Here is a 25,724-nt window from a genome sequence, read left to right on the forward strand (position 1 = left end):
CCTCTGTGAAAAAGAAAAAAAAAATGATCCTTTATATCCTTTATATAAATTAAAGATTTCTTTACATGGTTCAAAGGTGCTTTGACCCAAAGCTTCACTGTTCGATCTGTTAACATGATTCTGCTCTGTAAGGCCAGTTTCCATTTCAATAAAAAAAATTTAGTCCCTACAAAAAAATTATTTTAAAACATTAAATTCTATCTATTTTCAGATCTTCATTAAAGCATTTTTACATACAGACAAAAGGGAATCAGTTATATCAAGTAATGATATTGCAAACATTTTAAAAGTAGAGTAAAATACAATGCATTTTCTATGCATCTGGTAAACACAGACCTCTGCCATACCCTACTCTGGAATCTATTGTACAAAGCCACTATAGGCTACAGAATAGAGGGAAATTCTACTCATAAAAATTTCTCACATGTTTAGCCTACATCTTATATTAAATCTCCAACTATTTAATCTTGAATGTCAATCATTTGTAGGACATATATGCAGGTAACATAAAAAAGCTCTAATGACTGGTTGAGAAAGCTCTGAAATAACCCTTCTCCCATCTCTTTCAAGTTCTCAGTATATTTCCTCTACATATTTTTCTTTCTGAGCCATCTATTTCATGGCCCATCTTATTCGCAATTTCTCCCCATTTTTGCCTTGATTTTTGTGCAACTTGCATACAGGGTAAAGTTATATAAGCTAACTTTTCAATTTAGGGCAATACCGAGGTGCAGGCAACTAATGAACACACAGCAGGGAAACAAGTAGGTTGGTATAATTATTGAGTGTGATTTTTTGGGGGAAAATGAAGACAAAAGGTATACTTGAATTTATCAGCTAAGAGAGAAATAAGGCAAAAAAACAAATACCAGGCAAATGCAGCAAAATAATCTGGAACACTAAGGGCAGACCACAATAAGGAAATTTCAAATACTAGTAAAAGAAGAGTAAAGAATCCAGATGAAGCAATTATGCTGAAAATCCAACTGAGAAAGGCAAAAGTTCCATTTAGATCAAGCTGAGAGTAAAAACAATGAAAATTAAAGTTGTACATTGCTGAAAACATGAAGACTAAGGCTAAAGGAATACTTCTACAATATTGGAAACAAAACCACGAAAAAACAAATATCTAAAAATACTAAAAATCTAGCTTAGACTGATTGCTATTTTTTGAGTATGTATTTGATCAGAAAACTATTATTACAGAGAAGCTACAGTTTTCAAATTTAAGACATGGGGGACATTCCAGCAATTATGAATGCTTTAATCTGTACTTGCATTATCCACTCATATCTTCAAACCTTTTAAGCCCCAGTCAGTACTGGCTCATTTGTGCTACAACATCCAAATTTCATGCATAAGTAATACCAGGCTCAAATGTGTCTGCAAATTCAATGTACTAAACAAACTTTACTGATATTGGGATGCCTATAAAATCTTTCTCCATTTGACACTTAATAGAACAAATCTGTAGGTATTCTACTGTTTATCTATTTTCCATCTGCTACTTCTATCTGTTATTTAACCTGATATACATGATTGCATACATCAAATTCAGATTAAAGCACTTAGAAGTACCTGTAAAACAGGAATAACGGGACAGAGGGCCTCAATAAACTTGTTCCAAGTCAATGCTTCCATCATTAACCGTCCTTGCAACAGATGGATCAGAATGGCCTTGGCTGTAGAGTTCACCTGATCAATAACAAAAAAAACAAAACATTAATGCAACCACCGATGTGTCCAAGTCAGTTTTCAATGCCGTAATTGCAAATGTTATATAAAAATGTCTCAAAGACAAAATATTGTTACTGAAGATTGCTACACTTGAATTGTCAGTTCAACTCCATATTAAGTTGTTCGAAAAGCCTCCAAGAGAAAACATACAAATAGTTCTGCCTAAAGAGCACATAATCATTTTCTCCTTAGAACTCTGGATTGTCTTTTCTGAAATAAAAGACAAAATAAAATTACTGAAATAAAATTACTTAAAACTTCTACACCTATTGGTCCCTCTATCCTGCAGGTAAAAGAAATTCTGTTTCTTTTCTTTCCTGACCTTGCCTTTCTGGGCCATTTTATTCCCTGTCTGAAGACACAGAAAGACAAGAGACTTAAAGCTTGTTATGTGGCCAATTCACTTTCCTGAAGCAAAGAGTCAAACTAAGAAGGCTACTGAATATTTCAAGCTGCATAATAATTCATCTGAAGTTCTCTATCAAAACCAAAAAAGGAATATGATACAGCACTTACACTGCATTAATATATCCAGTATATAATCTACATAACATGCAATATTAGAGTATTTACGAGCTAAAATTATTAATGCAATGGGAGCATAGGAAAAAAGCCCAGCTTATCAGAATTAACTCTTCCTTATTTAGTGTGAAATCACCTACCTTCAGAAGCTAAAACTCTGCATTTTATGCCAGAGCTAAACCTCTTCTCACCCCAGGCAACAAGGACAGCCTTTAATAATATCACTCAAACCTATCTTTAGAGAAAGACTGTCTTTATAGAATCATATGGCAAATATCAAGCCTAACTTGAAATACAAGGTTCTTGTCAATTTTTTTCTCAATGTCACATGCCTAAAGATTAAACTGATACTTTATGAACACTTAAACAGCAGTTATACAGCAAGAAGTAATATAAATCAAAAAATACTTTGATACGATGTTCTTTATCTATTTTGTTAGAAATATAATAAAAACACCCTATAAGGTAGAAAAAAAAAGTGACAATTTTGTAAATAGGCACTATCTCTGACTCTTTTAATTCAGCATCAATTGAAATTATTTCTTTTGCTTGAACAGCCACTAATATAGAAAACTCTCAGTCTTTTAAATGACATATCCAACAGAGTAGCCAAAAAAAATGCTTTCCTTGCCAAAGATAAATTACATTCAAAGCATAAACATAAAGCACATTCTCAAAGACATTTTATTTCTCTCTTTAAAATGCTCACATGTAAAAAAATCCCTCTTAAATGGAACTGTGCATAGTACTGAAAAAAAAAAAATCTCATTCCAGAAGAGAAGCTAAAAATATATAAATAATTTGGTAATCAATGTTCTTTCTGACTGTAGGGATGCTATAGATCAGGTATAAAGGAGTTGTCATAAAGAACATAAGTAACTTTATTGTCCTCTCACAACTCCCTACTTAGCTCTATAGGCTAGTGGACACATGCTAAGCAGTCGTGCATATAAATGAACCCAATGGAAATTTGGTCCTATTCTACATAATAGAACACTTCTATGTTACTCCAGTTACTATATTTAAATACAGGTGTTTGTGGTGGTGAAATACAATTTTATAGCAAAGACTTGCAGATTTAAATTGTCTTTTTGTTCCTCAGCCATTGCAGAGGTTACCCCACTTTTACAAAACTTGAGACTTCAAAGTTCATGTTTCCCATAAATGTGAAGCACCATACATACTTTTTCATCATACAAACATTTTACTAGGGCTTAATATTACAGGCAAAAAGTAAAAAAACATATTCAATTTTTAATTTGGTATTTATTACAGTTAATAGCATCCTATTCACATATTACCTTGTCTCTGATTTAACTGTATTAAAAAATTTACTACAACCTTATTATTTGCATATCTTTTCTGTATACAAGAAACCATATTTGGTTTCCATTTACTACAACCTTATTATTTGCATATCTTTTCTGTATACAAGAAACCATATTTGGTCAAAACTTCAGGTAAGCATTAGACCACTATGGAGAATATCAACACCTACTCTGTGTGCACACCAACTTACAAATGCAGCCAGAAAAGACCGTACCTCATTCTTATCTTCCTGAAGGCCAAATGTACAGATTTCATACAACACTTTAGGGTGCAGAAGAAAATGTACTCCCTGGCAGATTGAAGGCACGGGCTTTGCAATATTATGGATACCTAGACAGTCCTTCAGTAAAAAAAAAGTTGGTTAGTTTAAAAATTCAAGTCAGTCTCCACTACCACATCTTGTTTTATAGACAGACCAAAACTGTCATGCAGTAAAAGACTTTTTCCATGCACTTTGGAAGACCAGTTTTGAAAGCTAAACATGACAGCCCTGGAGGAAACACAATCTGTTTGTATCACTGATTGAAAACTCCTGTTACTACACAGGACTAAGAAACAGAAAATAATTTTGGTTTTGTTTTGAATAATTGTGAAAATAAATTTGAAAACCTGTATATTACATTAAATAAGACAACGTTTGGCATTAGATTAAAATAAGAAAAATGTAAAACAGGCTGGCAAAAAGAGACAAGTGTAATTCAGTGGAGATAGGGGTTTTTTTCAGAGAAACTAGCTCCGGCATATTTATACATTAGCGGATTGTGCTACAAGCACACTAGGTATAGATTGTATCCATTACAGGAAATTAAACTTTAATTCAAGTATTATATCAAAATACAAAAATTATTTTTATTTTGTGGGCCAATATTACGGAATATCCAAAATGACCCGATAATATGACATTGCCATTCCCAGAATAGGGTACAGCCATACCTTCAGGAAGTTCATGCCATACTTCTAGGAAGTTCATGCTCTTTATCCCTTGGGCTATCATTACAAAAAACTAAGGCCATCACAAAATACCCATGTAAAAAAAAAACAAGACATGCACAACACAGCTCCAGAACAGGGAAAAAAAACCCAAAGAAAACAAAACAACAAACAATATTAGGAGTATATAAAAGGATTTATATGTTCTTTACATCATTTTTAAGTGCAGCACCTGAAGTCTAACCTAACCAAGTAGATTTAATACCAAGAATGTAACAGCAAACTGCAAGCCCAGGCTTACGCTGATTTTTCAGCATATAACACAGTAAAGAGAATTTGTATTAAGAATGCTTTTAATGACAAAACCATATAACATGCATTATTGAGTGCAACACCACGAGTGTTAAGTAAGCATTAATTCAAACCTTAACCACTTCCAAACAGCAGTGATAGGCTTCCGCTTTTATATTCAACAAAGGATGAGACAATAGATGGAGAAGCAACTTCTGACCCTTCGCCTGAAGCAATGAGTTGGCTTCAGCAGACTTCCAACTAAAAATGAAAAATAGTTAATTAAACCAATTTATTTTACAGTACCTAAAGATGCCTACAAAAATTTTCTTGTTACATTTTAGGATAATCTCTGAAAAATACTTCCTGCAATGGTATACATTCTGGAAAACAGTAAAAAGTTCAGAGATGACAACATATTTGCCAAAATCATAGTATCAGTCTTTGTGTTTGTATATTTTTATTTTTATTCTTTTAAACATGTAGGTAATCAAAGATCATAGTTTTTCAAAATTCTCTCATCAGAATTATGAGCCTAAAAACCACTGATGTTCATCGCAAAACATAAAATTCTATTGTGCTTCAGTAGACATATTTGATCATATATATGACTATAAAAAACATCTGTGGTTTCAGATTTAGTATAGAGGTTAAAGTCCATCTCACTATCATGAAGGGAATTGATATTAGTTAAAGAATTGAATTTCCTATTGCCTGAAACGTCAACCAAAAAATAATAAATTCTAAAAGTTCTAAACATTGAAAAACATTTATACATTTCATCATTTAGAACATTTACTGGACAGCTCTTAAATGCAGTCTCCTTTGAAAAAAATCCCAAAAGTCAAGTTCTGAATCAGTATATAATTAAATTTTTGTTCTTCAAGAACTTTTTCAGGCACCATAAGGTTACTTATTCTCTAACTAGAGACATGGAAAAATCGCAAAAGCAATAAAAATAGGCTGTTTAATAAATGAGATTCCATGTTGCAATATAAAGCATCTATAATAAAGGAAGTCCTTTAGGATTCCTGAAAGTAAAATAAAAGTAAACGATACAAATAGGGCAAAGGATTTTCAAGAAAACTCAAAGACAAGTCAAAGTGTTTGAGATTGCTTCCTTATAAATCACATACTTTACGCACAAAATCATAAAAGCTCGTACATAGAATATAATTAACTTTTTAGCAACTGAAATGTAGTTTTCAAGAAATCCACCACAGAATGGCACTAATCAGTCTGTTCAATGGCTAAAAGAAAATAATTGTTCCTACAAGGAATAAAGAAGTGAGCTCCTATTTGAGAAACCTTATCCACAAAAAAACAAGTCACATTTTCTCAAGCAGAGTTTTAAATAGTAATGTACTCACATATTTGAGCATATGTGAATGCATTCTTGAAGCAAGGGAAAGTGTAGGTGGAAGGGTAGACTACTCAAAGCCTGATCTGCCAATTCTAGTAATTCAGAAAGATTCTTGTCCCCCTGTGAAGTAAAATGAAGAGAAAGACTGAAACTAACAAAATTAGTAAAATTAAAAGTATCCAATATTACTGCATAGTATTTCCAAATTTATCAAAATTTTGTTCAGTCTTTCACAGAGAAGTTTATAATTAACTAATCCAATACATTCCAACAAAAAAAAATTTAGAACCTTTTCTGGGGAGCTGAAAGCCCTTCAGCTTCTGAGTGCAAATAAACTTCTATTAAACTCAGTAGGAATAATGTGTCTAACATTTCACAGCATGAACACTTTAACACTATTCAAATCACTATTTTTTAATCAATATGCATTTTATGTGAGAGAAGCATACTAAAAGATTTAACTATTAAACTTTAAACATACCACTATAAATAAACAAGTTAGATTTTTTTTTAATTTAAGTACATATGTCTTCATATTTGCTTACCAAATACATTAAACATAAGCCACTTAAATTTGATGGAGTAAATTTCATTGTAAAGAGCATTTTATGAGCAAAGTATTGCTTCTATTAACTTCAGAACCTGCCTAGACAAAGGATAGATTAACTCTGATTTAAGACAGCGCTATATTTATATTCTGTATGTTATTCATTTGTATCAGTATCAATGGAACCAGTATTGTGCAAAATTGCTTATCCATTTAGATAATAGAGAAGAATATTTCAGTACTGTGCTAGAATCTCTTAACTAATAAAGCAGTTGTCTTCATAACAAAGTGAAACACAAACCCCAGCCAGTGCAGCTTTAGTATTGTTTATTAAAGCTGCACTTGCCAAAGTAAGTGGGATTTAAAATTTTCTGAATGATATATTTAACTCCTGGACAACATACATACACCCACACTATATATTTTAATAGAGATTTAAAAAATAGTGTATTATATGAATAAACACGTATTATATGTCAAGATATATATTGATATATATGTATATGTTTGTATAAATAAGCAGAGTATTTGCTGCTACTTCTTTCTTTGCCCCTAAGAGGTCCTGTGCCCACTTTCAATTTCCAATTGTTTATTTCTTTGTTTTTACTTCAGATAAGATTTGTCATCAACATCATGACTAGTATTAATGAAAACAAATATAAATTAACTACACCTTGCATGATACAGAATATGGGGATCTTCCTCTGCTATGTTAGATTTTAATAGAGAGAAGACAAAGTAAGGAAAGAAATTTGCCTACTGGGAATATTTTATATAATAAATTTTCACACCTCCTTATGAACTTCAACCATAAAGCTACAAGTGCATTCAATCGAATATGCAGCTTCTGAAACTTGCTTATAAATACTGTAGTTCTCAGTACTCATCTGCTCCAGATAGGCTGCAATGGATTCATGCATGCTTGGGTATTCCAAGGAGAATGACATATCCAGTGAGAGAAGGAACAAAGCACTCAGCAAACTCTTTTGTGTAACTTTACTCGCCTTTGAAAAAGAAAGCAACTGTCAGAATAACAGCCTGAAAATACAGTAAAATCAACAATAGCACTTGCAGTCATTCAACAAGTACAATCATTATTGCTGCTACTTAAAATCTAGAAAACACATTTCATTAAATAATTTTTATATGAAGAATTGTTTTTTCTTCATTAAAAGTGATAGTTACTGAGATGTTGCTCCTAATATCAGACCTGCAACCAGCCACACAAGTTGTGTATGATTCAGGCACGGCACACTGCTGGCCGGAGTCAATTCACTGTCTGACCACGAGATGGCAAAGAGTACACAAACCACCATAAAAAAGCTGACTACAATTCCACATGGTCATATTGCAAACTCAGGACTGGGATTTTTCTTGCTGTTTTGGGTGTTTTCTTTTATTTTTAATTGCAAGTGTACATGCTTTCAACTTAAATTTTGACCTCAAATACAGTAACTTTGTTCAAACTGTTATACACAGAACGGAAATTTTGCATTAGGTACACAAGAACATAAAAGACAAAAACTATGAAAAGTCATTAGATTAGTACTTCTACACTTATTTTCAGGTACAAGACTTAATGTTTGTGACAAAAACTCTGTAACTGAAAATTACTAAAAAATCTTCTAATCCGATTAACTAATGTGTAGGAAAAGCTACATTCTACTAAAAACTGTTCCAAAAAAATTAAACCTGATTCAGGTTTACACATCTAACACTTTCCACCTTACAAAAACTTCATTAGATCTTCCCAACTGAAATAAAAAAACCCCAAAACCCTCCCCACTAAAAAAACCAACAAAAAACCCGAACCCCAAGAGCTACAACAGAATTTTAAAAGAGTACTCGAAGCAAAGAACAGTTAAAATCACTCCAATTTACAAAATGTAATTCATCATACTACATTCCATCAGAATAAGAGTGATGATTTTTACATGTTACATAATCCTACTCTTACTTGCATGCATACTACAAACAAGCAGGGGGCAGCAGAGCCTTGCAGACCATACATCATATCAGAAAAAAAACACCACAGGATGAAAAAGCATACTGAATTTCAAAAATTCATTTAAAAACTGGATTAAAAATGTTCTGGTTTTATTTTTTTTTTTTTTAAGAGTTGTAGTCTGCAGAATACACTGGTAACTGAAGAATGGACAAAGTTGCCATCTGTGATTATGTATCACCCAGGGCAAATCAGATTAATTTCTCTGTCCAAGGGCCTATTTTCTCAGTATTCATCCCTGAGGAAAGTATCTCTTACTGCTCTCTTAAAATGCAAAACCAAAAGACAATCACTCAATAATTAGTGATGACATACCTTTTCTACAGGGAGAAGTACTTGGAGCAATCTAACAGTGAAGAGTGAAATACTAATAAATGCCATTCTGTGATGCACCAGCATCACCTTAGGCTGTTCTGTACTTATATTGCTTTTGTGATATAATATAGTTTCTCCAAGCAAACCCAAGACCAGAAGCAATTTGTCTCTCTGAAAACAAAATCAGAAATACAATAATTAGAAAAAAATGAAACATCACTGTTAATTTACAGTGTTTACACAGCACCTGCAGCATCATCAGCACAATTATGCCACATAAGGTAAAATTGCATAAATGCTGCAAAATACATAGCAATGTTTTTGTCACCTATGCATTAGTCCCAGACCTCAGTCTACTTTCACTATTAGTTCTGAATACTTCGCTCAATAATTACCCATTCCTGGTTGCTCCTTCCCCTTTCCTCTCCCACTTTTCTCTCTCCCCCCCACCAGCTTTATTTCTGCTCACTATACTTTTTACCTTCTGAAATTTTACTTGTTTTGAAGTTCAATCTTAATAAGGAAATATTAAGTCCTGTTTTGAACCTGCTAATAAAGCTTTACCTTAAAATTAAATTATTTTTAAAAAAAACTCTTCCCAAACCTATTCACAGTAACTTTGAAAACATCAAAGAGCTTTTTATCCCTATTGATTCTCAAAGGAAATAGCAAAACCTTTTTCTTTCTCTCCCCTCCTTTGAAAAAAAACAATATAACTGTGTACCATTACCCACCTTATTTGCAGGGGTTTGTTTATTAGTAGCCTGAAAACAAACAGTATCCTACTAATAATAATCAGTATGGTATACATATAAGATATCCTTCTGTAGTCTGACATACTTATAAGCAATGAAATATACTGATTCAGATCATAAAACAAGTAGATTAAGAGACATTAAGCTTCCGAGATTTAATGTTCTGCAAGGAATCTTCAGCACTGATATGTTGGTGATCAATTATAATAGATTTTCATAGATTGGAAGATTAAATTCAAAGAAAAAATTCTCATTCACTAATAGGTCCTATAAATTTAAATATTAACAATTATAAAATTGAGAATAGGAAAGCCTAAAGCAATATTTTAATTAATTAATGTTGCAGCTGTTATTGTTTCATATTCAGTGGTATTTTCCACGAATTCTAACAAGTCAACTGCATGTAAGAGTACATTTAATTCAAGTCTTTAGACAAGTTTCAGTCTGCAACTCTGGTATGTTTGTTACATTCCTGAGCCATGCCAGCTTATGCTTCAGCTTTCACTTGTCTTCAAAAAAGCAAGTCATAATCATTTTATCTTTTCACTTATTTTATAATTCATGTATATAACAACTCTCAACTGCGCTCAGCAACTTAAAATATTTAGTCAACAGCACCTTAATGCTTTGAATCTCTGCTGGGCCAAAAAGGCCTCTCTTTTCTTTCCCAGCTAAGCAACATTGTTAAGATACCTGAAACTTGGGCAATCTATAGTTCCTGTGTAGGAAATGGACAGCATGTATCTTATAATTCCAGTCTTGGATCTGAACAGTTATCTCCCTAATTTTAAGCAGATAGTTTATAAGGAGTAAAGAAAGGGAAAGTTGTTATGTACATCAAATTGGTGTCCAACATTTGTAGTCAGTGCTTTTCCCTCAGTTTCCCTTTCCTACATGTGTTTCTCTCACTGGCTGCTTAATTTCTTGAGGTGAAACTCCAAGTATTGCCTGGTAAAAGAACTTACATTTTACAAAGTGCCATCAATAGAACTAGTAATAAACTACTTAAAATTTTCAAACACACAGCTCAGCAGAAGCTTAGCTATATGAATTGCTGCAGAAGGTGTCAGAAGCTTATCAAAGGAGAAAAATATGGCTGATCAAAACCTGAAGAATCTTACCAATTCCAATGCAAAAAGGCTGTCATCTTCCCAAACATTTTCAGAAATAGCATCACCAATAAGGGACATGTCTTCAACAAGCAATTCAAGAACTTCCATTGTCACTCTCCTACTGCCTACCAACACAAATGAGAGGAAAAATTCAAACAGACAAAATATTATATTCAGAAGACACCACCATAAACAAGAGATTATTCCTCATATGAAATTCTGGTATTTAAATTTTCCTATGCTTCTAAAGAACTAATGCTAACTGTCCTCAACCACTAATAGCTCTGAATCAGAGAAGACAAGAACCAGCCAAAGACACAACAGATAAAGCAATCGTATACTTAGAAAAAATCTCAATTTCTCTAAAACCTATCGCAAAATTATTTAAGAAAATAATAATGAACTTTACTACAGCTGTAAATCTGATTACAGACTTTTTTAAAGTTCATAATAAAGTCACTAATTTCCCCCATCCAGACAGCATCTGTTACAAATCTTCTGTATATATTACCTATTCCCATTGATCTGTGTTTTTGGTATAGGAGTGACTTTCTTCACAGATTATTTTATTTGAGATCTTTTAAAAAAACAAAGAGGAATACCCACTTAAGCTACTTGCACAATTCTCTTTAACAGTTTCCCCTTTGCTTGTAGGCTGGTATTTATTAATTTTCATTTCTTCTTCTGAGTGTCTCTTAATAACAAGGCTAATGTGGTTCATTGGTAACTTTTATCCTTTGTACAACTTTAAGTTTGAATATGTGGCCACAAAGAAACTTGGCCTCAACTGAGAAATCTACAGCCTACATTTACTACAAATATAAATCTCCTTCTAATGTACCCAGATAATGAGAAAACAGAGGAGTTAAAAGGTTTTCTGAAGAACAAGGCAGAATATCTGGAACCAGACCAAATATTTTCAACCTCACACAAGTGAAGATGCCAAAACTGTCTGACATCTTAAGGAACCATACAGTGACAGTTTCCCTTAAATAATCAATGTAGTGCAACTGTTGGCTTAGTTACTTGTTGATGGTATGTTTCTATTTAAAATCATAGATGGATTTCACACAACAGCATTGAATTTTCAATGTATCTTTTAACTAAGATAAAAATTCTGCATTCTTCAAAACACTCAAAACAAAATCTGTTTAAAAAAGATAAAGATCTACTTGTTTGTTATAATTAAACATTAATTTCTTTGTGGACTTTTCTCTTGTAAATTTTACAGACTGCAGAAGCCTTGTTGATATACTTGAGGAAAAAAATTTTATCTCTGTATGTGACTAGATGTGTAGTGATAATGACCACAGCTTCTGCAATTTGTAGCTTCAGTGACCTGCTTCAGGTGAGAAGTGACAGAAAATGGCACAAAGACTTTTTGAAAGCTTGGTTTTACTTATCTCACAGAAGTTCTGCTTTCCATTGGTTTTAGGCCAATTTAACTTAATAAATCTCTCAATTAAAAAAAAAAAATCCAAAAAGTCCCGAAAACAACCCCCACAAAACCAAAACAAGCCCACACCACTACCGATTTCTGCAATGACTTTGCTTACAAGGCAGATCAGCAGATAGGAAGACAAATTTCAGTGAACATCTCCACAAGGAACAGAATTTAGGCTTAAGTAAAATACACATAATATTGCAAAATAAAAGGCAGCAAATTTTACAATAAGCTTACTGGTTTTTCCTTTACCCAGTAATTAAAACATCTAAAATCTACACTATACCATATAAGTTGATAATAATGTTCATAAAAATGCCTGTTGATTTTACTAAAGATAACAGCCCAAAAAATAACCACATGAGAAACTGTGTGTTACTGTCTCACAATATCACACTGTCTCACAGTGTGCCTTCAGATCACAGGCTTTCAGATCAACAGGAACAGGATAAAAATACTAGTTTCCTTACAATCTGTGTCTCATTACAGCACAGTGGAAGAATGAAGAAATATCACCAAGGAAAGTTCAATAAGTGTAAAAAAACTAAGGGGAAGATAAACAAAGACAGGTCCACTTTTCCAGAAAGTTAAACTATTTCAATTCTATTACAAAATTGAAAGAAAGAACCTTGAAATGTAGAAAAATTATCTTTTAACTCTGCAGATTTGAAGTGACAGGCGCCAGAAATGGAAAAGATAGAAAATAAATTTTCTGCAGTTTTACATTATAAATAAAAGATGCTAGAAGTCATGAATGTGCTTGTGACTAATTAATATTTAAATATCACTATTATGAAAGGGAAAAACAAAACTTTAATTCATTTGAGTGGTTCATAACAAAACAAAAAGAATTGAATAATTTTCATACACATTTCATAAATTTTTTGTAAGTTGAAGCCTCTAGCTTTTAGTATTCTAGCCATAGATGCACATTTCCAGCTCCTACATTTGAAACCCTGACCACATTTACCAATACCTGTTTTGAATTACATTACATTTTACAGCTAAATACCATTTTAGACAACCTTAGAGCAAAAAGATTGTCCTCCAAAAGGGCTTTGCAATTTAGAACCTCTATAAATTAAAATGTGCAATTAGACTATCATTACTTATGCTTCTTAAATCACTTGTTACTCCATTTGTAAGAATAAAAGCAAGACTTTCACCAGAATTTTTGTTTATTATTTCTTCAACGGGAGAAAAACTCTATGCTTAAACAGGTCCTTTGGAGAACACCTCTGGTTAAAAGTGGTTATTTTTCCATCTTCCTGAATGACATTTTATCCTGACACACCATTTTTCCACCACACACTGACTGCCTGCCACTGTCTGTAAAAAACACTTAAAAGTTCCGCAGCAATTCTGGAAATCAATCAGAAGATTCAAGCTTTGTGACCTGAACAAAGTCTCTAGAAAAGATCTGTTGCAACTAGCAACAGTACATCAGTAGTCATCTGTGCCTCATTTATTTCACCTCATCAACCAACTTCTCAAGAGTATCTTGTATTAAGGATGGGAAAGATATGCAAGTTAAATACTTAACTGAGAAATTTCTCACCTGTTCTTAGAAGAGGTATTGCATTTTCCAAGACGGAAACACAGAACTGAGGTAGGCTAAGTTGCTTCATCTGTAATTCCAAAGTGTTCTCATTTTCAGCATCTGGTAGGTCAATATGTCCTACGTCAAATGGGGAATGCAGAGAGATTCTGGAGTTTGCATTTGCTTGAGTACTGTTTCCACTTAAAAAGGTAAAAAAGAAAAAAAAAAAGAAACATAATTAACTCTTGCAAAGAGAAAACACATACATACAGATGTTAAAAACAGCATGAAGTATTTTCATGACTTCTGCCTTAAGTGTATCCTTCCTCCTATCCCAAATGTTCTCTACTATCTACCAGTGTTGCAAGAAGAGGGAGATTTTGTTTAGCTTTTTTTTTAAATGTCAGAACAGGTAGCACCACAAGTGAATGCCAAATGTTTTGGCAATCATCTTCAGAATCACTTAGCACTCTGTACTGGAAGAAATACACATGTAACGAACACAATATTGCATGAGAAATATCAGTTTATTTGAATTTTTTTTTAATGAACAAAATCTATCAGTGGCTTGAAGCAACACAACTTACTAAATCAAATTTCAGGCTGAATTATACTTACTATATTAAAATCATTCTATATAGCTAGCCACAAGAATCCTTAGAAGGAAAACTAAGAAGCATGAGCTCTGTTTACTCCTTAGGACTACCTTATCCACTGTAAAACAGGAAGTATTTCCTTGTCTAAGAAAGTCCTAAATGGAATCAAGTATATACTGAAAAGTATATGGAATGCTATTACATTATAGACATTTTAAAAATTATTAAATATTTGATCTATTGCATATGAATATATCATTAAATATAGTATATACAGTTCATCTATTATGAACAACATATGGTTCATAACTGCATTTGTTTTCAACAATAATTTAATTCCACTATCAGCATTATAATTAAGAAAAACCAGAACATATTTTTAAAGTTTTCTTATCCCAAACAATGTTTAGCAATCTTGATTTCCTTTAAAAAGCTGTATGACCTATAACTGAGTGGTTCCCTTTTTTATTATTGAAACAGCTGAAGAAACTGAATTGTAACATGACTGTGTTACATTCTATTGTCTAATTAAATGTAAAAGATGTCTAGAAAAAGTTAAATGCCAACTGATTAAGAAGTCAACAGAAAACATACAATCAAAACAGAAGAGTTCACCAATATGTAGTTTGGATTTGGCTGAACTTACCAGAGGAAAAGGAAGGAGAGGTATCAATCACAAACACAATTCAGAAGAGGAAAGGTTAAGTTTCCAGGCAGAATTTGAAACAGACAAACAGATAGATTGAAGAGTCTCAAGATTAAAGAAGAAGGAAAAGAAGAGTTACATATAGAATAACAATATACAAATAAATAGCAATAAACACATTTACATTACAATTATGTAAGAAAAGACAAGATTCACTAAAAGCAGCTCTTCCTTATCAAAACCAGAAATGTCAGAGCAACACTACTGTCATTTCTCTCTCTGATATCTTCTATTCAACATCATGCTGTTCTTTTTACTACCTCTGGGCTAGATTATATTTTTGTAAGAAATGAGATTTGTGGGCAGGTCTACTGCAGCACACAGGATGCAAGAAGATAAAGGTGAGGAGTCATAAATGACCCTATTAGCTAGCACTCCCTGGTTTCTAGAAGTCTCATCACTGCCTGAACTGGTACTTATTCTTATGCAGCTTCCATTTCTAGACTGACAGCCAGGCCATCATTCTCTCTTCCACAATATACACCAGCTGCTATTAAAATGTTAACTGTTCAGCTTCAGAAAATGGCCGGGGCCTAGAAGGCATAAAGCCTGGAATTCACTGACAGTGCCATATTAGTTACATGATAAAAATTAATATATTAGACTTCAATAAAAATAACATTTTAATATGACTGTCAAGATATATTTACAAGTGAGCTATTCTGATCACAGTCTATTTGAATACCTAGGAGGTACTCAATCACTAAGCCCATACATCACAGAGACTCAAATGAACTACCAACAAGCACACAGATTTACAAGGATTTTTAAAATCCCACATACTAGAAGACATTGGTACTTGAACAGCAGCTTTAAGTTGGGCAAAGACAAGCAACAAAACCACACACAAAAAGTCCCACATTTTGAGGGTATAATTTCATATAAGAGTCAAATATTTACATGTTATAGAACTGAAATTTGTTGTCACATTTAACAACAAATTTTAAAGACTTCAATAGAAATCTTTATACAGCATAGCATTTTTTACAATACTATATACTGTTACCTACAGGATGGCCATTCCACTTAAAAGAACTTATGAGGTCATCTGCTGAAAAAAAGAAAAATCCCTGACTTTCCAGCAATAGACTGAATATATGTTTTTCTGTGTCTTACAAATACATGCACAAGCAATAACAGTTGATAGGAAGAGACTTTGTTTAAAATGGTGGTCGGGTACAAAATGTGGTAATATTTTTATGTATTCTGAACACCACTTCAAGATAGGTTTAATTCATAAACACGGCTTGAATCTTCACAAGTTACCAAAACCATTGCATCAATCCACACACTGACAAGGAGCTGATAATATAATCCTATATTAAAAAGTTTTTAACTGAAGTGTAAGTTATTTTCTGTTTCATTCACCTAGAAGATACTGCATCCCAATCTTGACCATCTCCTCTAGGACGCTGAACTGTCCGTCCAATTACAGAGGGCCGAGGACTGCTGCTTCCAGGCGATGGATTCTGAGAACGAGGAGCACCTCTTGCTTCTTGACAGTAAGATATAGATGAATTCTGGGAAGCTGTGCCTTTATGTAACACAAAGAACATATTTTCACTTAGAAGTATCCATTATTCTCAAAGATACTACATAGTAAACAGTAAAAGTAACCAAGGCAGGATATGGAAAAAAAAATCATCTAAATACTGATGGCCTAGAACAACTGATCACTGTCAAGCAGCAGAGTTTGGAAACCAAATTCCAAGGCAAACACCACTGAAGATTCCAGCTGAATCATAAATCTTGAGTTTTAAAAATAGAAACACAGTGTCTGGGTAAGGCTATTGGACTTGTTGATGTTATAACTGAATTAGCAGCCAGTACCATTTATTAAGACCCCAAATATAGGGGCAATCTTATGAAGAGAGCCAGACTACCAATTTATAGAAATGAAGCTTTGACTCAATTCAGATGACAAAATAGAAACAAGAAGACCGTTGAAAGTAATCTACATCATTAAAGCTACAACATTTAAGCATTTAAAGCATTATGAAGCAGCCCTCATGACTGCAAAATTAAAAACAATGATTCAACTATTTTTAGCCATAAGCATTAAAAAAAAAGGAAAGTTCACAGAGCTCATAAAATTAGTAACTACATTGCTAAGTACTAATAGTTTGAAAGCTTTTCTGAAACTTTGCCCACTTTTATTTTACAGATTTAATTTAGTTTCAGTTAAAAATTCCTCCCCTGCTGACATACAAACAATTGGATATTGGGAGAAGCTGATGAATGGGAAATCACGGGAAAGTAAAACGTAATAAGTACTTTAAAACAATGAAAGTAGTCAAAGTTTTTAAATTAATATTAATAGCACTGAACACCAAAACAATTTCACAAGATTACATTTGCTATAAGGTTCTGGTTTTGGTTTTTTTCTGTCATTTTAGACAATTTTATCTGTAGTAAAAACAACAGTATCTCAAATACTTAAAAATACCTACTGTGCTCTGAGGAAGAAAAACTTGGATCTCTATGGAAGTTAAGCCTACTTCTCAAAAAGATGCAGAGCTGTTGCAAGCATGACACAGCCTGCAAAGCCAACTGGTGTCTCCCATCTCCTCCAAAAGCCAAGTTTAGAAGAGACAAAAGGCTCTGCAAAGAGAAAACCACCAACATCAAGACCTGAACATTAATCATCGTCATGAACAACCATGCCAGCAAGTCTTACGCTAAATATAGTCCAAAAATGTTTCCAAGTGTTTTTCAAATTCACAGCAAAGAATAAACAGGCTCAACTACTGTTTCACTACTGAATGCAAGACTACCAAGCCTAAGGAAGAAGCCAAGTTTCACATTGTATTTCCAATAAAGTCACCACTTTCATTATAGGAGCCCATTAGAGGGCGTGCAGACAACAGCCACACAGATTTATCTTATTCAGAAGAAACAAAGTATTACTTCAGAAAACACTTCATTAGTGATTAGCAATATACATTGTTAGAAGCAAAAAACTTTAAAACTGCAATATATAGACAATGTCCCCTTTCCTATGCACCGGGAGTTAGCATGAAGGTACTTCTGTTTCACTATTTTGTTTAAAACCAAACTAAATCATTTGCATCAATTCATCCTTGGCAAAGCTTATACCAATAAAAACGTTAAACTTTATGTGAATTCTTGCCTGTACAATCTTTGGCCTTTGAAGGAAGATCTCTGCAGGAAAATCTTGCATAATCACATCCTGAAGAAGCTCACATGTACTCCAAATTAAACTTTGGTTGTTACTTCTCAAAGAGCTACAAGTTCATATTTAAATATGTATTAAAATGAAAAGAAAACCAACCAGTAATTATTAGCCTGAACAAGTCTTTACAAGAAAGTTATAATCACAACACTGAAGAATCTAAAGAGAAAAAAATCTCTGTAATTCTATTCTCATATCATTTTTTCAGTTGAATTATTCCTTAGCTATATATACAATAAAGAACAAACTCAATTCCCACAAGTAAAATTTGGTTACAGGAAGAGAAATAACTTTATTGATTCTGAATTTGAAATTAAAATAAGAACTACTGGAAATTCCCTGTGAAGCTAGTGATTATCTCAGTGGTATATAGCAAGTAAGATAACTCATACCAGTGAGAAAGTTTCTTCCATTACTAAAGTTCATGTATAACTTAAAAGCACTTGCATTACATAAGTGGGAAATTCCATTATTAGCTATTCTCTAAGATGAATATTAGTAAATTATAAGAATCTTTAGGATAGTCTATTTCACTTTTTCCAATTTTTCAAAAAACACTGTTTCTGAAACCACTGTAAAAAATCAAATATGTCCAGTGTTACAACCCTGTGTTCCTCCTCTATACACCGGCATAAAGGAAATTAAATATTAAACAGGTCCTCCAGCTTCAGAAATCTTTCAAAAGGAAAAAAACAAACACACACAAAAAAAACCCAATGCTGGAAATCCATCAGAGCTCTGTGACAACTCATAAGGAATCCCAACTACAGAACTCTCCCTTGGGGCACTTCAAACACTTTTTCTAAATTAAAGGGAAAAAAAGTCACTGCAGAAAGACAGTTGGAATGACTCAACTAGGCGTGTACCTAAATTTACTGGCCTAAAGCTACTACTGAAAGTAGGGATTCTCCTACCAACTGTTCATGGGGGTAAAGTAAATAATGATTTTATTTCAGCTAGTTCTATTATTAGCTGAAAGAAATCTTTGATCCGCTTAAGAAAATACAGACTGAAGTGTCATGAACAAAAGACCTAAAGACACTCTGATTTAAATACAAAAAATGGAGAGTAATATTGCCCAGCTTCAGCCGAGATTTTATGACCATTTATCAAAAATTAGCTCATTGGGCTACTTACAAGAACAACCTCATGAGGCAGAAGGAAAGAAATTTACAGCCACTATTCCTGAAAAAGAAAAACTACCAGGAAATTGTTATGTTTCTATTACTGCACCTTTCATTTGATGAAAGAACGTGTCTATCTGTGGAAGTCAGAGTTAGCCAAGGAAAGGTGGAAAATTTCAAGCATTTCACTGCAAAAAAACCAGAGCGGATGTCTTGAAATATATTTTATAGAAATAATATATTGTATACATTCAAGGCAAAGTAAAAAACCTATAAAAATATACTATCTTATACAGAAATATCTTTTAGTAAATGCAGGCTTGTACAAACTCAAATGCTTTTAGATTTTTCAGAAATACCAAAACATCTCTAAGGTCACACCAAATCTAAATGAAATATGTTTACTGAAGAAAGCTTTAGCAAATAATGAACACATTAGTGGAAGAATACTCAATCTGCCACATCACACTTTCAATTAAATTATAATTTTTTATTTGCTACTAAAGAATATTTTACCCATTAGCATGATCTCTAAAATGGAAAATTCACCTCATGGTTTTACTCTTCAAGCAGCGGAAATTATTGTTCTTACAAAATTATGACACATAATAACTTTGTAATGAAAATAACTTTAAAGCTATTTCTAACTTAAAAGTTTGTACTAATTATTGTGCAATTCCTAAGACAGTTGATACACTAGTAAAAACTCAACTGGTGATTTACCTACAGTAACTGCAAAGTTATATTTTAAAATCTAGATCTCAGCACCATACTGTATTTTAAATAAGAAACTCTCCTGTGAGCTGCTCCTAGTATACTGGTACAAGCAATGACTTGCCAAAGACTTATTTATCTGTGGTTGTCAGTGATACCCTTCATATCATTTGACAAAAAAAAAAACAAACATAAAGCATAACACTGGTTGTCATTTAAATACAAAGCAAAGATTCCCCTAGCACCTAAACCAGTTTTCTAAAAAGTAGAAAGGTACTTCAGACTAAGTTTTGTTGAAATAAAAGGTACTTAATCCTTTAAGCCACTTCTGATTATGAAACACAGATCACCTGGAAAACAGTGGCAATTTAAATAATTTTTTTAAATTGCAGCACTTTTTAATGTACTTTAGATATTCCAAAGAGCTACACTATTTACTGGAAAAGGGAAATATCTATTAAGATGAATGTCATTCTTATAAGCATTATAATTGTAGCTTCTGTGGTGTTAGATTTCACAGAATAACAAAAGGAAAAAGAAGAGCCAATTTTGTTATCCACATTTGTATTGGAATTCCATCTAAATTATAATTCTAAGCTCTTTCTGTAATTAACATATTCTTTTATAACTACACATACCAACTGTTCTTTTGGGAGATATTTCTAACTGCGGCAGATGACTTCTACTTTGACAAAAATATCCAGTGAATAATTCCTCTTGAGGCAGAACTAAAATAAAAAAAGGGGTAAGTTTAAAAAATGCACATGCACAAAAAAAGTCAATTTATTTTCATGCTTTTCCTTAACTACCTCCCTCTTGCCCTTGAGTTTTAAAGCAGTTTCCTTAATAGGTTAAAATGGTCTCAGATGATCAGAAAAATAAAGTAAAAAGAGTGTGTCAATGTTTATTTTTTTCTTTATAATCATATTCTGCAACTGTAAAGGGTGCATTTTTCTCCATTTTTTTACAGTAACTAGCATACCATACAAACAACAGCAAAAACAATTACACAGACTGATAGAGGACTGACAGCCAAATAAACGGCTTTCCTTTAATCTACCTCTGTAGTAATAAAATTAACTTTTTTAATTAAATACTTAAAATCTTTTTCTACCATCTTCTTAGGTCACCTAGAAAGTTGCCCTCTTGTATAAATGTATTTTGCCCCATGTCATTCATATACAAACTGTATAAAAAAATACACAGGAAATGTTAACACTAAAAGCAATCTCCCCAGACTCCCCAATGTTTGGTTCAAAGGATCAAACTAGATAATGCCAGGTTATTAGGTTACAGAATTTTTTTCCAGTAACTGAAGTTGAAAGAAAAATACAACACTCCTGCTAGGAAGCATTAGGATTATTCCATCCACACATGCATACAATTTACTGTATAAATAACTTCAACTAAGTAGTCTCAGAAAGATATAATTTAAAAATGCACATGTAGAAGGCTATTCTTCTCCATACAGTAGAAACATTAAGTAAAAATCTGCCCTTGTGTGGGCATAGGAAGGAAAAAATATTAAAAATTGATCTCCAGGCACATAGTTCTAGTGAACTGCAGAAACCACCAAAAAATTACTTTTATCTCTGTGACTGCACAGCATGGGTGACAGAGGTGTGGTCATTAGTGCTACACACACTGTAACAGCACTGTCTTTCCCACAACAAGCAGGAGGTAATATAATATGACATGTAATTTTCTCCTCCAAACTCTGTTCCAAAATTTTTAAGGCAGAAGAGGAGAACCAAATGGGTTAGACTACATCTAGGAAGAAATGTAAATCATTGTAACAGACATAATAAGCTAGGTAACAGATGCAAGCAATAGCACTTCACACATAATGTGACATTTTAAAGAAAGTTTATGTATTTTTCTACGACACATGCTTATCCAATACTAAGTACATAGAGCATACAGCTACTGTAGTTTCAAAAATCATTCTATTAGGACCAAGAATTGCTTTTTTCTTTTCTTTTTGTCCGCATAGGATTTGAATTGCTTTCCAAGCTAGAGCCTATGATGCAAAGTACAGCAGCAAAGCATACTGGCTAAATTACAGATTTATATGAAGTTGCTACACACTTGCTGCCATAAAGCTGTCCTTGGAAGTTGTGTCATGCTCTTTGTACATTGTAGAAAACAGATATTATACACTGAGGAAATGGATACGGAATTCCATTACAGGAATGCCACCAGGTGATTCAGCTACGTTCACACTGTCTCTGGCAGAATCTGATTAGCACACACTTCACTGAGCTCTCAGGAATAATTCGCCTACTATGCCTGAAAACATCAGCTTCTCATAGTCTTTTCATTTGCTTTATTTTAATATAAAATAAATTACAGTTCAAAACAAGTAATATACCTGGTTGATCTACTGAAGGCTGAGACTGAGCTTGATAACATACTGCAGAACTAGAAGGGAGTTCAGAAGAAAGAAAGAACAGTCTGTCCACAATCCCATCAATTAAGGACTGCAAATTTGGATCCACATCGGAGCGAAGCTGAGAGAAGAATTCCACTGCACCAATTCCAACCATTTTCTGGGCAGCAGGTGGATGCTACATTGAGACAAATAACTGACAAAGTTAGTTTGAAGAGTCTTAAGGTCTCTGAATGGGGGCAGGGAATAGACAGCAGCAGGCGGAAGAAAGAAAATAATTGAAATTCTTAAGTTGTATTTTGCTTTTATTCATTTAGATCATTGTGCTGATGTAGAATTCATTTTCTTACCAGTGGCTGGCACAGGGATGTGTTCTGGACTTGTGCTGAACACAGGGTTGATAATAAAGAGATATTTTTGTTACTGCTAAGCAGGGCTTACACAGAACCAAAGGGTTTTCTACTGTCCCAACAAGGGATCTGGGAGTAGACACAGCCAGGACAGGTGACCCCAACTGACCAGAGGGATATTCCATATAACAGAATCACAAAAAGGCCTGGCTTGGAAGGGACCATAAAGATCATCTAGTTCCAACAGCATGCTCAGTCTATAAAGGGGGTGAAATGAAGAGGAAGGGGGGGACATTTGGAGTGATGGTCTTTGTCTTCTCAAGTCACTATTCCATGTGAGGGTGCCATGCTCCCCTGGAGATGGCTGAATACCTGCCTGCCTATGGCAAGTGGTGAATTTATCCCTGGTTTTGCTTTGCTTGTGCATGCAGCTTTTGCTTTTCCTATGAAACTGCCTTTGCCTCAACCCAGGAGTCCTCTCCCTTTTACCAATCCCATTCTCTCCCCAGTGCCACTAGTAGGGCGTGAGCAAGGAGCTGTGTGGGGCTTGGCTGGGGTTAAACCCTGACATCCGTTTGTCAGTACCAAGGATTAGGCGGTTTTTTAACTCTGCATAGTTGCAGTTTAGTGATTAAAACACAAGAATGTAAAAATCTGAGCTGTCTGAAGTTTCTGTAACATTTTCTCAAATGAGTTGCAACAATGTTCAAATCTTTACTTTCCAGGAACAATGCAAAATGCTTAGCTGCAAATCATGCTCCAAGTCAAAAATGAAGCACTAGACGAGAAACTGAAGAAGCTGAGAAATTGAAGCAGAAACCCAGAAAAAAACGATTCTTCTCAGCTCTCTCACCCATTTGAAGTCACTGAAATTGTTTGAATTTTGGTCTGTGCACAGTGGCTTCAATATTCCTGTCTTTGTAAAACACACTGAAAATCTCATTACATGGAAATACAAAGTCAAGTTAATATCCAGTTTTATTAGCTTCGGCCTTCTAAAAACATACAGTTTAAATATAAATTAATATTAGTATGTCATACCTTGATCAAACTGTTCACAAAATTTAACACTTCCTCTTTTATTGGTACGACTGGGAAATTGAACCACTCCAAAAGGTTGCGAAAAAGCACTTTCTCATGGACCAGATCAGCATAAGAAATCAAGTTGTGGTCTAGTTTAAACAGAATAGTCTTCAAAGACCGCTCTCTTATCTCTGTCAGTTCATGACCTGCCCAAAAAAAAGGGATTAAGAAACCCATAAAATTATTTGACATAACTTTTTTCTTATTTGGAGAGAATGCTGCCAGAGATAGAGTGAAAAAAAAAAAGCCGGCTTACAAGCTGCCAGTATTATGCCTACCACGATTAGCACTCACCAGCGGCAACCTCATCAAGTGTGTTTGCATGATTATAAAGCGGTGAGACGTTGTAAGATATACTGATACAATCCGGTGCCAAATGCGCCTCTAGTGATTTAAGGTGGTACCGGAACCTCTAGCAGAGTATGTCATGGGTACGGAAAGCTGCCTCAAACTCACCAACCGAACTACCCGAGCCCCCTGAAGCGAAAGGCACCGTGTCTGAAGGGGAAGCCTTCGGCATTTCCTCATGGAAGCGTGTCCCCCTAGGGCAGCGCCGCCGCCCCCTCCACGCCCGCCGCAGGGAGCGGAGTGGAAGAGCAGCGGACAGAAGAGCGGCGAGGGGCGGCGGAGGCCGGGCAGGGGCGGCCGGGCTCCCGCAGAGCGGCGGGCCGCAGACTGTCGCTGCCCGCAAGCCTGCAGGCGGCGGGCCCGGGAGGGAGAGGAGCCATTACCGAGCTTCCTGACGAGCGCCGCCAGCTCCATCGCGCCGCTCCGCCCGCCGCATTCAACCGCCGCGCCGCCCGCCGCCCGCCCGGCTGGAGGCGCCCGCCGAGCACCTCGGGAAATGTAGTTCGCCCGCTTCCGCCCCGAGCCCGCCGCCCGGCGCTGCGCGCGAAGCACGCCGGGATCTCTCATCGCCCCGCGGCCCGCCGGCGGGAGCACAGAGAACTACAGTTCCCATGAGGCCCCGCGCCTCCCGCCTCGCCGTGAGCGCCGGGTCCGCGGGCCGGGATGGAGGTGCGGGGCGGCGGAGGGCCCGAAAGCTCCCAAAGTCTGCACCTTCTGCAGGGGGTGTAGCCAGGTGGGACCCGCCTCTCCTCTCCGGCAACTAACCAGTGACAGAATGAGAGGATGGAGCCTTCAACTACTCCAGGGGACGATTTATTCGTCCTAGTACGGAAGGGAGACTGCTAGAAAGATAGCGAGGGACTTTTTGCAAGCGCGCGTAGTGACCGGAAAAGAGAGAATGACTTCAAACTGAAAGATGGTGGGTTTAGATTAAATGTTAGGGAGGAATTCTTTAGTGTGAGGGTGGTGAGACACTAGAACAGGTTGCTCAGAGATGATGTGGATGTCTGTCGTGGTTTAGGGCAAATTTGGGAGAGAATCCCCAAAGGGGGCTCCTCCAGGAAGGGGGCAAACCCACACGGGCCCTCCCCCCAACCGGCTCGGGAAGGATTCCTGGGAGAGAAGTGGAAAGAACCTGTTTATTTAACAGGCACAGCACCCCCCAGCACACAAAATGAACAATACCGGATGACAGCACTCTTTCACTACTCTTTAAAAGATGACAAATTCAGAAAGTCTCTCTGGGGGTGGTCGCTCTGGTATCAGTCCCTCCGGCGCTGGGGCAGCTGCTGTAGCCACAGGGTGCCAACTCTCGGTGTTCCCAGGTCCCA

General features: G+C 35.0%; 1 protein-coding gene across 1 annotated transcript in view; it reads right to left on the minus strand.

Moving 5' to 3' along the window:
- RTTN (rotatin) overlaps nucleotides 1-24,807 on the minus strand; it is a gene marked incomplete at both ends in the record, with an annotated part of 79,312 nt that extends 54,505 nt beyond the window's left edge. The window contains 16 exons of the mRNA XM_084202696.1: nucleotides 1,579-1,695; nucleotides 3,803-3,928; nucleotides 4,944-5,070; nucleotides 6,180-6,292; nucleotides 7,511-7,723; nucleotides 9,040-9,210; nucleotides 10,916-11,031; nucleotides 13,909-14,090; nucleotides 16,561-16,726; nucleotides 17,643-17,793; nucleotides 18,323-18,437; nucleotides 19,619-19,697; nucleotides 20,853-20,939; nucleotides 22,595-22,790; nucleotides 24,004-24,191; nucleotides 24,777-24,807. Coding sequence (XP_084058822.1) covers nucleotides 1,579-1,695; nucleotides 3,803-3,928; nucleotides 4,944-5,070; nucleotides 6,180-6,292; nucleotides 7,511-7,723; nucleotides 9,040-9,210; nucleotides 10,916-11,031; nucleotides 13,909-14,090; nucleotides 16,561-16,726; nucleotides 17,643-17,793; nucleotides 18,323-18,437; nucleotides 19,619-19,697; nucleotides 20,853-20,939; nucleotides 22,595-22,790; nucleotides 24,004-24,191; nucleotides 24,777-24,807 — 2,178 coding nt within the window. The remainder of the gene's footprint in view (nucleotides 1-1,578; nucleotides 1,696-3,802; nucleotides 3,929-4,943; nucleotides 5,071-6,179; nucleotides 6,293-7,510; nucleotides 7,724-9,039; nucleotides 9,211-10,915; nucleotides 11,032-13,908; nucleotides 14,091-16,560; nucleotides 16,727-17,642; nucleotides 17,794-18,322; nucleotides 18,438-19,618; nucleotides 19,698-20,852; nucleotides 20,940-22,594; nucleotides 22,791-24,003; nucleotides 24,192-24,776) is intronic.
- Between the last annotated feature and the right edge of the window lie 917 nt (nucleotides 24,808-25,724).

The sequence above is a fragment of the Fringilla coelebs genome (genome assembly GCF_963513975.1).
Source record: "Fringilla coelebs genome assembly, chromosome: 1".
In the NCBI taxonomy this organism is placed as follows: domain Eukaryota; kingdom Metazoa; phylum Chordata; class Aves; order Passeriformes; family Fringillidae; genus Fringilla; species Fringilla coelebs.